The 13,634-nt window shown below is 35.9% G+C and overlaps 3 protein-coding genes across 4 annotated transcripts in view; all 3 read right to left on the bottom strand.

Annotated features, from left to right (window-relative positions):
• LOC128165359 (uncharacterized) overlaps nucleotides 1-13,634 on the bottom strand; it is an 84,812-nt gene that overhangs the window by 33,789 nt on the left and 37,389 nt on the right. The gene's annotated exons all lie outside the window — the stretch shown is intronic.
• LOC128165351 (cholinesterase 1-like) lies at nucleotides 87-4,860 on the bottom strand. 2 transcript variants are annotated; one of them, XM_052829766.1, is made up of 4 exons: nucleotides 4,799-4,860; nucleotides 3,858-3,909; nucleotides 914-2,436; nucleotides 87-575 (listed from the first exon to the last, which is right to left on the bottom strand). In XM_052829766.1, the coding sequence occupies exons 2-4, from the start codon at nucleotides 3,861-3,863 to the stop codon at nucleotides 320-322; spliced, it is 1,785 nt and encodes a 594-aa protein (XP_052685726.1). In that variant the 5' UTR covers nucleotides 3,864-3,909; nucleotides 4,799-4,860; the 3' UTR covers nucleotides 87-319. The 2 variants fall into 2 exon arrangements, with proteins under 2 accessions (XP_052685726.1, XP_052685725.1); XM_052829765.1 differs by having other exon boundaries at nucleotides 4,794-4,811.
• Nucleotides 9,021-13,450, bottom strand: LOC128165350 (fatty acyl-CoA hydrolase precursor, medium chain-like). The gene is given in 4 exon segments (XM_052829764.1): nucleotides 9,021-9,759; nucleotides 10,138-11,393; nucleotides 11,396-11,689; nucleotides 13,292-13,450. Coding segments are annotated over 4 exon segments (1,818 nt in total). The 5' UTR covers nucleotides 13,295-13,450; the 3' UTR covers nucleotides 9,021-9,494.

Genomic DNA, 13,634 nt, shown 5'->3' with positions numbered 1-13,634 from the left:
CCTTCCACTATGTATGAATACTTTTATTATCACATAAGATTACTGTCATGTGCTTACCTCGTCATCCATTACGCTGCATCCGGGTATGTAAAACTCAGCTTCGGTAGACGTCGGAAAAACTTCCGATGCATAATTAACACGGTGAGTTCGGACGAGTTTAATCAATTAATTAATGATTAGGAGACTTTTTATAGACACAGTGATGCATTATTTAAGTATTTGATGTTATATCTTTGTTTTATGGTAACTTTCAGCAATATGAAAAGTACATCAAAATCTTAGACAATAAATTTTCAATTCAGATGCCGGATTTGCCTATCTAAAACAGATCATTATTAAGACCATGAATGAAGAATGCGATCGGAATCACAATCGCCAAAATACCACTAAATTTATAAGCACCAGAGTTGGCTGTTTCTAGAATAGAAGGAATCGTTTTGAGAAAAAACTTGACATCATTTCCTCTATAGTCCATTCCAACTGTCATATTCAGTTTATTCAACTGTAAAAACTGCCTTCCGTTTGCATCATATTGCGGCCACTCCTCTTTTGCATCACCCGGAGCATTTGGGTTTCTGAAAATACAATTTGCAATTTAAAAAACCATATCTTACAGAGATAGAACTATTTTAACAAGAGCTTGGAATTTGGGTAGTTGTGTCAAACAGCACTGTGACGTAGACCTATCTATTTCATTGCTGGCCACTCAGCCATGGCTCTTTGAAATCAACAAGATTCGTCTGGCTTTTGAGCTAAGACTACGCAATCGGTGCATATTTCGCTTGAAACTGCGTCATATTTAACTTGCTCTGACGCAAGAAATAAATAGCTACGCCCTACTAAAAGTCCAAGGTCTTGTTAAAATGGTTCTATATGTAGTAAGAGGGAAAGGGAGATAGGGAAGAAGACTCACCCATATTTAGCAAAGTTTGTCCACTGAACACGCATTCTCTTGGCAAGCTTATGGTCAGACGCATCAATAGTAATGTTTGGTTTAATTAAAGGCATGAATTCCAAAAAGAACAGATAAATAAGATCCGTTGCATGTCCTGCGCCTTGGTACCATGGTGGAAATTCCTCGGCGTCAAAGATAAAAGGTAAACTCCACTCGGAAAACACAAATTGGTAGGACTTGGCAATCTTATTGTCAGAAGCATGGACAAGCAGAATCTCCACGGCGGGAGAGAGAAAGAACATGTCTGTGTACATGTTGACGGCCTGACGACTGGTCTCACCCTGGTCGTCTGCTCTGCCATACCGTCTGCACATAGCCTCTGACACTTTATCATTTCCTTTGTACGCTTCGGTAACTATTCCTTGTATGAAAACATTACAGAAAACATGGTAAGGGATACCATCGGTTATAATGTTAAATCCGTAGGCTGATTGAACAGCTTTCCCCATTCTCAGTAGAAGAGAACCGTCGCTATCTGCCGTACCGACCATTATGTCTATTGTACGGAAAAACTCTAGCTCTTCTGAGCCTTTGTCAGCTAGCATCTCTGGAATAGTCCTTTTAAAAAGTTCCCCATCAACTACTGGGCCAACCGGAAGTAGAATCGAATCCGCATTGGAGAAAATGTTACCAGTAGCATTAACTAATGTGGACATAGTGACTTGTTGCATGCATTCAAACGAAGCTCTTGGATTTACTTGGTTATATGGACAGCCGAACTGGCCTGCAATTGCTCTTTTTGAATCTGCAGCATCGTGTTGAAAAGCGAACACAGAGTTAGCAACGCCACTTTGCATGATTGCACGCTTAAACAGACCCTTGTTTCTTGGAATTAACGATAACAATGACACACTCATCCCGCCTGCCGATTCTCCAAATATCGTCACCTCTTCTGGGCTCCCTCCATAGTCCTCGATATTATTCTTCACCCATTCAAGAGCCAATATTTGATCCCAAATTCCATAGTTTCCTTTCAAAAACCTATCACCGAAAGACAGAAATCCTTCTAGTCCAAGCCGGTAGTTTATTGTCACCACGACCACGTTTCCAACGTTTGCTAAAGCGCTTCCGTCATAGCTTATAGCGCCCCCTGCCGTGTAACCACCACCGTGGATCCACACCATCACTGGGAGCTTGTCTGTTACATTAACTGGGGTGTATATATTTAGTATCAGACAGTTCACGTCCATTCTGAACATACCCAGGGATCTGGTATTAACTTGTGGACACAATGGAGAGAAGTCATATCCATTCCTGGTTTCATTCCAGCCCCCAAACGGTTCCGGTTTTGCGAACTTTCGAGTTCCAGTTGGCGCTTTCCCATAAGGAATGTTATAGAATATCCTGGCGTTTCGGAAATCTGTAAAGCCGATGATAGTTCCAAGTCTTGTTTTTAAGGTTATTTCTTTTTTATCTTGGACCATTTGGGAACTTGACAGAAATATCAATGTTGCAAAAACCAATATGTGCTTTAAATTCATCTGAAAAATACAGAGGGGAAAACATTACTTTTCATAGTTCTTGCATTTAAAAAAAAGTGGATGAATTGATAAACCTCTTCAGGTCACATGAATAATGACCTGTATGATTTATACACTTTTCCTGAATTTTTAAAACGTTGATGATGCTGTTGGCAGCTTTGGTTGTCCTTATATATGAACTATGTCACAGCAGCTTAATTATACATATCCCCTTTCAATTACACTGCGAATAAGATTACATGTATTCTTTTTGGATTTGTAAGATGTTTTGAGTCGCCATTAAATATTCCTAAAGTAATTTAGCATGTTCGCAAACGTGGAAGATACCATGTTCCTTTGCACTAAAATAGCTACATTGGACGATAAAATTCACTATTCCGTAGACAACACATTTATAACATACAGCTTACTGTGTGGCCACCAGTGGCGTAGCTACCATGTATGCTTATATGCCTGAGCATGCACATCATTTGGGGGGGGGGGGGGGGGAGGAAGAAACTTAGTAAAAAAATAAAGAAAGAAAAAAAAATTCAAGTATTAAGGTCCATACTTTGTTATCTCTTCAACGGTTTCCGTCACCCGGTCCTACTTTATCCGGAATCAATGCTAGACAAAGACGTCTTAAGTACCAAATATAGACACGCAATGTGGTCTTACAGTATCATAATTATTAAATAACAGTACACAATGCATGCACCTAATAAAGCACATTATTTTAAATCCCCCCCCCCCCCCAATAGAATATCACAGCTTTATTGAGATATTAATTAGCATAAACTAGGTGAAAATGAACTTAAGAATAAAAGTTTGAGTGGGTCAAAAACAAGCGTCAAAAGTTTTTTCTTCCTTTGATAAGCTTTTAATAAGTTTTGTGATTTTATGCCTAAACTATAACCAAAACAATTTTCAGTGCCTAAAAATGCTTAAATAGTGAGCATTCTTTTCAATTTCTGCGATGATTGTTAGTGTTAAAAATCGTCAGAATTCATGAGCTTCCGGGGCCTTCGCCCCCTGGGCCCCCACCAGGCTTCGTCCTGGACCCACTAACATTTTAAGCATGCACTTCGATTCTGGTCTAGCTACGCCACTGGCCACCGTATTAACCCCTGCCCTGGTGTAAATAAATTACCGGTATTGTGCAATTAGTTCACTATTTGATCTTTAATATACACCCATCATCTCAAAAGTAGAACACATATTTCTTTATTCAGACTCATGTAACAAAATACTTTATACGTGTATGTCCCTTTTTACAATTTTTGCCGTTAATGTTTTGTGCTAAGTGAACCCAATTTGACCGCTTTTAGTGTATGGACATTTTTTGCTAAGTGTATGGCTATGTAAATCATCAAGATGATTTTTTTATGTCATAAGAGGAGACATTTGGTACTTTGACTTGACTTTTCTGATTTACTATTTACCTCCATTCTGCTGTCTGTCTGTCGTTAACAAAGCATTGTTATAACTCGGGGTCTGTAAAAAAAGAAAACACCCAAAAAGTTAAGGCATAATGCAAAAAAATTATATTTAAGAACTATGATGGTAACATACATGCTGTGCAAAAATTAAACCTAATCATTGTTGTTAGATTTGATGTTACATCAAAATTTTAAAATCACTAGTCTACTTATTCTCTGATTTTTAACATTGATACATCATTGTTTCATTGTTATTAGTTTTTTTTAAAAAGGGATCAATTTTCATATAAAGGTAATTTTAGTTTTGGCATATATGAGGATGGATCGGAGGGGGGTGGAATGGGGAATTTCAATAGACTTCTATAGCTAGATCACATTGTGCAGTTTCATAAGGACAACTGATGAACATTAAATCAACTGTAAGGACTAATCTTTGATACTGGATAAAGAAGCGGACATATATGGTTGTAAACTACTGTCAAGTGTCAGATTTATTTCGTATCGTGATACTATAAGTGCGACTCGAGATTTTATATGTAACATATAAGTACGCGAAATGCAGTACATGTATATACAATTAATTATTATACATTTTCAATTTGAGCTAAGACTAGCAATCTGGTGCATATTTCAATTGAAACCAGCGTCATTTTCAACTTGTTTTGACTAAGAAATAGAAAGGTACAACCTATAACGAAAGTCCAAGGTCTTGTTAAAATGGACTGGTTCTAATACATGTTCTTGTCCTAATGGCGACTGTGAAAACAATAGATGAGTTACTTTATTGTAACCGTGCAAATCTGGAGTACTTTCTCCCTTGACCATATCTTCCCAACACCATTTAAAACAAATTATGTAGTTAATCAAAATATCATAGTAATGAAACACAGTTATTGATTTAAGAAATAAAGAGAGTTAGAAAAACAATACAAAAACAACCTCACCGAGATCTCGTGCACCAGCGTACAGGATTGCACACGCCGAACATTCCAACAAAAAACTAAAAATAAGAGGCTAGTATATGGAACGCCTCAACTGCCTTATGTAGATAATCTTCATAATATGCTGATACTTCAACATTACATGCTGATAATTTAACATTACATGATGGTACTTTAATATTACGTGCTGATACTTCAACATTACATGCTGATACTTTAACATTACATGATGGTACTTTAACATTACATGCTGATACTTCAACAATTTACATGCTGATACTTTAACATTACATGATGGTACTTTAACATTACATGCTGATACTTCAACATTACATGCTGATACTTTAACATTACATGATGGTACTTTAACATTACATGCTGATACTTCAACATTACATGCTGATACTTTAACATTACATGCTAATACTTCATTATATGATGGTACTTCACTATGCGGTAGTTCTATAAATAGGGTTAGTGAAGCGTCGCGTAGGGAACGAAATACGCTAAAACTCAGAACACGTGGATGCCTGTAAATTTTAACACTGAGCTGTTTCTCTGTTTCAGAGATTGATCAGATTGGACTATGGTCCACTAAAACTAGTTTAGATCGAGATACTGAACAAATGCTACTATTTGATTAAGTGTTGTCTTTTAAATGGTTCATTTTAAATTTTAAAGAATGGCTGCATTGTGAGTTCATTGGGGCTCAGCGCATAAAAATCAGGGGATATCAAAAGTCCTTCAGGGAATTTTGGTCTAAAAATGTGCATTCAGAACCCAATCTTTTGGCGCTTAGTCAGAGCGAACAGCTAATTTTTAAAATAGAGTTTATTTGTTCACAAGTCAGTATAATTTTAAAAAAAAGCACCTAAACAAATACTTCTGTCATTCGCGTTACATGTAGATTCCTGGAGATCCACGTGAAAGACTGGGCAATGAAAGCACTGATTTGTTCAACAGTACAGTTACTGCTAAAATCAGATTCAACAGCAATGCAATGCTTTATCTTTGCATGATCTTATAAGTTGCATGTGTGGTTGTCGTTTGCCTAAATACATTGCACCAAAACAAATCGTATGTTTCGACAATATTTTTATTCAGTAGAGATCCTCTCTCATGAGCTGTAGTGTATTGTGTACTTCTTCAGTTCCAGCTTTTTTTTTTCTTTTTTTTCCTTTTTTTTTTTACACATAAATCCACATACACACATATTTCAGACATATTTCATACATTTCAAGATTCTTCATATTGTAATATCTTATTAATCTAAAGGAAATAGATTATCCGTGTAGTGTGAAAACGTGTTTTCTTGCAAAAAAAAAAAAAAAAATATATATATATATATATATATATATATATATATATATATATATATATATATATATATATATATATATATATAAATAGCAGTAAATGAAAAGAGAAAAAGCGAGATAGAAAGATAAAAAAAAAATACAATAGAAAAGGGGGTACATGTATATTTGTTCACAAGTCAATATAATTTAAAAAAAAGGGAATAGTTTTAAAAGCAATCACATACGTCATAAAACTTGTTATAATTTCTCACAAATTGTTTGCCGGTGGTTTTCATAATCTGAGTATCTACAGTTTTTCAATAACATATATTTTTCAAGCAGAATCCTGTTTTTTTATTATTTGTAGTTCCAGCTTTTTGACAATATCCAAACTAGTCTCAGTGGACCTTAGTCCTATATTATCAATCTCTGAAACAGAGAAACAGCCCAATGTTAAAACTTCCCTATTTTTAGAACCACCGCATAGTGAAGTACCATCATATAATGAAGTATCAGTATATAAATAGTGCCTGTTTGGGAGGGTAACAGTTGAAATTGACACCCCGAGAAAACCATTGTCAACCGACGCGAAGCGGAGGTTGGCAATGGTTTTCGAGGGGTGTCAATTTCAACTGTTATCCTCCCAAACAGGCACTATTTATTTTGTTATACTGAATGTCTTTTTTAAAATTTTTAAGAAAATTTTACTGCTTTTATATAGGATTAACGTGAATTCTACAGCGAACCGTACGCGCATAATTTTCGCGCATGTAACATTTTTTAATGTTACCCGTTGCCAAGTGCGTTGCTAACGCTGAGGGTAATAGTAAATATTATTAACTGCGTCTTAACCAATCAGATTTCAGTATTTAACATAAAAGTATAACAACATGTAATGTTGAACTATCAGCACGTAATGTTAAAGTACCATCATGTAATGTTAAAGTATCAGCATGTAATGTTAAAGTATCAGCACGTAATGTTAAAGTACCATCACGTAATGTTAAAGTACCATCACGTAATGTTGAAGTATCAGCATGTAATGTTAAAGTACCATCATGTAATGTTGAAGAATCAGCACGTAATGTTAAAGTACCTTCATGTAATGTTAAAGTATCATCATATTATGAAAATTACCTAAATAAGGCAGTTGAGGCGTTCCATACTAGTAGAAGTTGCAGACGACAACATAGGGTCTTGCTCCTACTCTCTCTTGAGAAAAAAACCCCGAAATAATGTTCAGTATACAAACGAGCAAGCCATTTAGGTCGCCCAGGGATCATTAATTTCTCAAAACAGCCATATGTCAGCAGCTGGACGCTTTCTGTCAAAACAATCGTGTTAAAATGGCTGCCTGACTGTCATCGCCCCACGAGGCTGTTCATCATAATGCTTTATAATTAATCGTCAAGTAAAATGTCGGAATTACAAAGGACAGGAAGCTTATCGTATTGTAAGAAAGCTGTAAAAAACAAAAATCATAGTTTAAATCCTATCGAGACAATTGCGATATATTTTATGTATTTAAAATAGCAATATGACTACTTTACCTTAATTATTTTATTTGCTGCAATCCAGATAAGAAAAAAAAATGATTTCACAGTTTTGTGTAGTTTTAGACATTTTTGCGGTTTTCCCGATAGATTTCAAAATCTCTTAAGTTTGACTAGCAAGGTAAAGGTCAAGATATGGGCCCACTTTATTTGTGTCTTGGTAAACTGACAGGCCAAACCTGAATCTCATTACAATCACAATTACAATCACAATTCATATAACTAAATGGTCTTTTGTGAGTATGCTATGAAAACTAAATTTGAATATGACATACATTTCATATGCATACACAGCTGAATTGCTTATTTCCGCAAAAGCTTTAAAACGCTCATCCATTACAAAAGTACTACTAGTACGTACCGGTATTACTTGTCAATGAGAAATATTGAATGTAGCCGTAGAAAGAAAAACATTCAATGGTATACAATGTATTAAGGTTGTTTTTTAGTTGTTGATATATATTTGATGAAGCATTTATTCCAGTAACAATAATTCTGACTACGCAAAAAGACAGATGCAGAAACGTTTAAAAAGCAATATTTTTCAACAATTTCTAACTGTCTCCTTTATAAATATATTTTATTATTCTTAAATTCTATGAACTTTTTGCCATGCATATTTCAGTGAAATATTTCATTTAATTGAGTGACCTTTAATTTGTTGATCATAATTTCTAACATGGATTAAAATGCGGTCATGTTTTATTTATAAGTACTAGTACAGTTTGCAACTAGACTTTCGTATATTGGTAAGTTAATAATAACAAACCCATTTAAAGGGCAAAGTATAAATTAACAAATATTTGAAACGATGATTTTACAAAGGACATTAAAGGGGCATGGTCACGATTTTGGTCCAAAGTTTTTTTTTCAATTTTAATGTATACAATGCTTAAGTAAGGCATTTTTATTAGGAAAGTAAAATTTGAGTATCATTTAATAAGTTATAAGCGAGTTACAAAGCTTACAATTCTTCGCTATATAAACAAAGCATTTGTTTACATTTGGAATGTTGAAGTGAAAATTCCAGTTTTAGACCTAAAATGAATATATATTAATCGTTAGGAACTGTTAATTTATGCTTAAAATGAATAATAAGATAGACAAACCAGCTTGAAAAAGATTTTTTATTGGCATATTGAACCTATGTAAACAAAAACAGGACACGAGCCTTGTTTACATGACGGAGAATTGTGAGCCCTGTATTTTGCTTAAAACTCAACGACTGGGACCCAAATTTCATTTGATCAATAGAAATGCATTCCTAAAGCAAAGCAAATAATAAAAACAGAAAAATAAAATTTGACCAAAATCGTGACCATGCCCCTTCAAGTACATGTATGTCTGACAATACCTAAAGTGTTTAAAATACAGTTTTCAGTCCTATATTATGAGCAATATTGTCTAGAAAAATTTGCAAAACTTAACCACTTCTGTTCATATAATATTGTGCAAGAATGGTGGGAATTGCGGGCCGCGCTAAAATTATGTACGACCAGGGACATTGACACTGTACTAGAATATATACTTCCTTCCGATGACTATTAAATAATGGAACAGTCAGTTAATGAAAAACAATAATTGTCAGTTTGATTGAAGACGATATACCGATATTTTTTTCTCCGTAAATGAATAAAAAGCCCCAATGCTTTGATAGTACTAGTTTTTGGTTTCTTTTACTGGCGAATAGGAATTCAATGCTAAAGAGATTCAAACGTCAGATGTCTGTGGTTTTAATAACGACTACAGACTAAATAATTTGTATGAAGTTATATCTTTTCCATCTTTCAAAGTTACAAAACGATATATATGTAAGGGCGAATCATTTTTTTAATGTTTTTTTTTAATTTAGTACCTAAACACCATGGTATTAATGAAAAAGTTAAGTGATGATAAAATGATTATCGAAAGAAATAAAATATCAGTCTCTAATTTTTTGGCGCCACTCGTATCCGAATCGGAAATGAGGTTTGGAATAGACTGCAGCCAAAACTTCATTTCGTCCCTGCGGTAGTCAGTCCCCACACCCATATCATGCTTGCTCAACTTCATGTAGTTTTTAGAGGCATGGGTAAATACTGACCACACCGGAAGTCCAGCCGAGTTCGGATTCCTAATAAGGAAAAAGTAGACAGAAATCATAAAATAATACATGGGTATTCAAATTTCAATACGTTTATTAAAGATTTATGTAGCTTCTGTACGATTCAATTGTTATACTAGACTTTCGTAGCAAACACGTTTACACCCCAACCAACCACGATATCGATAATGATTTTCTTCTCCCCCAAAACCATCGGCTGGTTAGATGACTTTTTTTCCTAATAATAATAAACTTAAGTTCGCTACGTAGAGACCTTAATCTTAGTGGCATTATTTACCAAGACGTGTAAAGTGCCGAATCCTCCATTAAAAAAAATGAACTAGTTTTTAGAACTACATTCGTATAGATTATAATAAAACTTTCATCAACTCGAAAATTTAACCTTACCCAGATTTTGCAAAATTTGTCCAATATTTTCTCATTTGATGAGCCAGCAAACGATCAGAGTCGGATATCGTGACATTAGGAAGAATTCTATCGAAGTACTCCATAGTAAACAGATAGTACAATTCGTCCGCGTGACTGGGTCCTTCGTACCAAGTCGGTTCTGGTCCAAGCTTGAAAGGAAGAACTTGGTTGTACATGAATTGGTAGGTTGATGATTCAGAATTGACATGCGCATTCAAAGAAGATGTGGCGTCCGATATAAAGAACAGATCACTATATACGTCCAGTACTGACCGACTCTGTAAAGTGGCATTGTCTGCAATGTAGTATTCTTTGCATATTGCCTGGGACACTTTTCTATTGTTTTTAAAGTAGAAATTAGCTATGTTTGGACTCATTACGTCGCAAAGATACTGATGCGAGAGCCCAAAGGACACGTTGATGTTCTTGTCCTTTTGATATTGGACGTTGTTTCCAAGCATGGAGAGATAAAGAGATCCTTCCATACGACAGTTTCCTACCATTAAATCTAGAGATTCAAAGAACTTATAAGCTTCGGTTGTCTTATTGGACATGAGCTCTACGGGTGTTCGGGTGAGTAGGTCACCGTCAATAACAGGACCGAAGTGCAGACAGTTCATTCTGTCTAAATTGCACAGTCGTTCACTGACCATTGTGCTCTGTGTAAGTATTGCATCGGCAGGTTTTTCGAGGAGACAGTTCATTAAAATAGTTGAATTGGTTGTTTGACAGCCTAGAGCTTTTGCCGTTTCAGTTGTTACTTCCACAGGACTTCCAAGAGTAAGTAGGGAATTGGCAGTTCCACTCTCGTGAATCGCACGATGAAACAGACCTTTGTTTTGAGGAATAAGCGATAACAGACCTACACTGAAGCCCCCTGCAGATTCTCCAAAAATTGTTACATCACTTGGATTCCCGCCATAGTCGGCAATGTTCTCTTTGACCCATTTTAAAGCTTGAATTTGATCGAGAAGTCCATAATTTCCTTTGGTAGTCTCATCTCCAAGTGACAAAAACCCAAAAATCCCGAGCCGGTAATTTACAGTAACGACGATAACGTCCCCCTCTACCGCTATCATACTGCCATCGTAGAAGGAAGCGGTACCGAAAAAGTAGCCACCGCCGTGGATCCACACCATGACTGATTTCTTGATCGACGGAGAGGTGGCGAAGGGTATGTAAATATTTAACTGCAAACAGTCCTCCGACGTTTTCCGTACCAAATCGTGAAGGACGAGTTCACATCCTGAAAACACGATGGGCCATACTTTGTAGCGTCAAATGTTCCGTTCCATTGTCCGTACTCAACCGGTTGCCTGAATCGCAAGTCCCCGACTGGAGGTTTGGCAAAAGGAATATTTAGAAACTGGTAAACTGTGTCATTGTTTTGTCCTGCGGTTGTTTTACGTCCGGTTACTCTACCTAATTTTGTCTGAATTGTTTCTGATTGGAAGGCTTCTAAGGTCCATGTTGAAACCAGTAGCAAAGAAATCACAAGTAGCTGTAATCCAAATACAAACCCGACGCCCATCTTAAAGAAAAGTAATATTGTATAATTAAAGTGGAAATGCAGTATATATCATATTATCAACGGTGACATCAGAATGCAATAAGATCCGGGTAATCCTACAATAATATTTGTTTATTTATAGATAAAAAGTCGTTTGCCCACAAAAAGCATTTAAAAAGATAGAATGACAAAATACTACGCAGCGGAAATGAGCCTGGGTATTGCGTCGTGTATTTTTTAAAAAGCAATTTCAAAAAGTAACATTCCATAAAGTTAATGGGTAATGAATGCTAAACATAGGCGTCGGAACGGGGGGGGGGGGGGTTAGGGGGGGGGACTTAGCCCCCCCCCCCCACTTTTTTTTGCAAAGTTAGACTTAACCATTAGGTACATACCATCATAGGGGGTTTAGCCCCCCCCCCCCACACACACACACACTTTTTCTCGCCGGTAATGTAATTGTTACTAAATTTACCTTGAAAGATTGAGAAGTTGGAGAAATAGGCATACTAGAGAAGTTGGAGAAATAGGCATACTAGTTAGATTGAGAAGTTGGAGAAATAGCTAGGCATACTAGCCCCCCCCCCCCCCCCCCCCCCCAGGAATTTCATGATTTGTGAGAAAAAAAAATTGGGTAGGGAAATTTATTTTCGGAAGTATAGGTTTACTCCCCCCCCCCCCCTCCTCCCCCCCCCCCCTACGGATTAGGATTTTCATGATTTTGGGAAATAGGTTTTTTCCTCAATATTTCTGAGGATTAGTTTAGCCCCCCCCCCCCCCCCCACTTTCAATTTGCTTCCGACGCCAGTGCTAACAATGCGACCCTTTCGAAGCGGAAGGCATTTATCTCTATGTTACCGTTTTATTTTTGCTAAAAAAAGTATTCACACAGAATACACATTAAATCTCTGCGGAGCTATAACCCCACAATCAAATGTATTCGTTTCTGAATATAATTATGAAAAAAAGATTAAACACTGAGTAAAACTCAGATATATTTTGTAAAGTTATGTTTGCTGTGTACCCGAATTTTTTCATGAAAAAACCTAAATTAAACATTTCTCTGTTCAGCTCAATGATGTTAATAGATAACCACTGATAGTCAGACGTATTATCACAAAATCATATCGTAAATGTTGCAATCTATATCTAATATATCGAAATGCTCTAGTTAATACGTTGATGTCAGGTAAATAAACATATGTGATTGTCTTGATATATCGCCCTAGGTTACAAATGAACACCTGATTTTATAACATCGCTATATATAGAATATGCACTCCAACTTTTTTTGGCCAAGGATTAATCCGAGCTTAGGTTTCTTTTATTAACAATAACAATCCCCACCTCTCAAAAAAAAATAAAAATAAAATTAAATAAAGATCCAAGAAACCCACCACCCCGACCCAAATGCAAGTTCAAATCCAGAACGTCTTATACTTTGTGCTTATAGGTACATGTATGTAGGTCATGGAAAAGTTTTGATAGCTGTCGGTTTTGCATCTTGTTATGTTCGATAAAATTAAAGCAAACTATGTTCAATGATGAAATAAATATTCTATCAAAAGTCAAACACTATTCGTCCTTCATAAGCATAATGACAGAGAAAAAATTATAGCTTACCATCTATTTAGTTGTGTTCAAGACGGCGCCTCAGTATTGAGAGTTTTTACCTGGGCCTTTACCTTACCTCGGCGTAGTTTATTTAAGGTTGTTTACAGATTTCTTCTTTACGACTCAAATGGTATAAATTTTAGTAAAAGTGGCTGTTTCTTGATATTTTTTAAACCGTTTATTTTTTTTTTAGGTCAATGGGCAAAATTGAATTGAAAGTAGATCTCTAACATGACACCCCGATGTACCTAGTTACAGCGGATTCTATTTGTGTGATAACACAAAATTATACTTGAAGTTGGCCATGTATCTGATAATCGTAGTTCTAAACTCCGAGTTTTAAGGGGGTGTC

Source organism: Crassostrea angulata, chromosome 10 (genome assembly GCF_025612915.1).
Source record: "Crassostrea angulata isolate pt1a10 chromosome 10, ASM2561291v2, whole genome shotgun sequence".
Lineage (NCBI taxonomy): Eukaryota > Metazoa > Mollusca > Bivalvia > Ostreida > Ostreidae > Magallana > Magallana angulata.
The sequence above is the reverse complement of the archived record's forward strand: the minus strand, read 5'-3'. Positions and strand labels throughout refer to the sequence as shown.

Bases quoted from the DNA above. Each gene is read 5' to 3' on its own strand.
- LOC128165351 (XM_052829766.1), bottom strand. The intron at 576-913 runs GTGAGTCTTCTT...TTGTATTTTCAG, and splicing joins ACAAACTTTGCTAAATATGG to AAACCCAAATGCTCCGGGTG.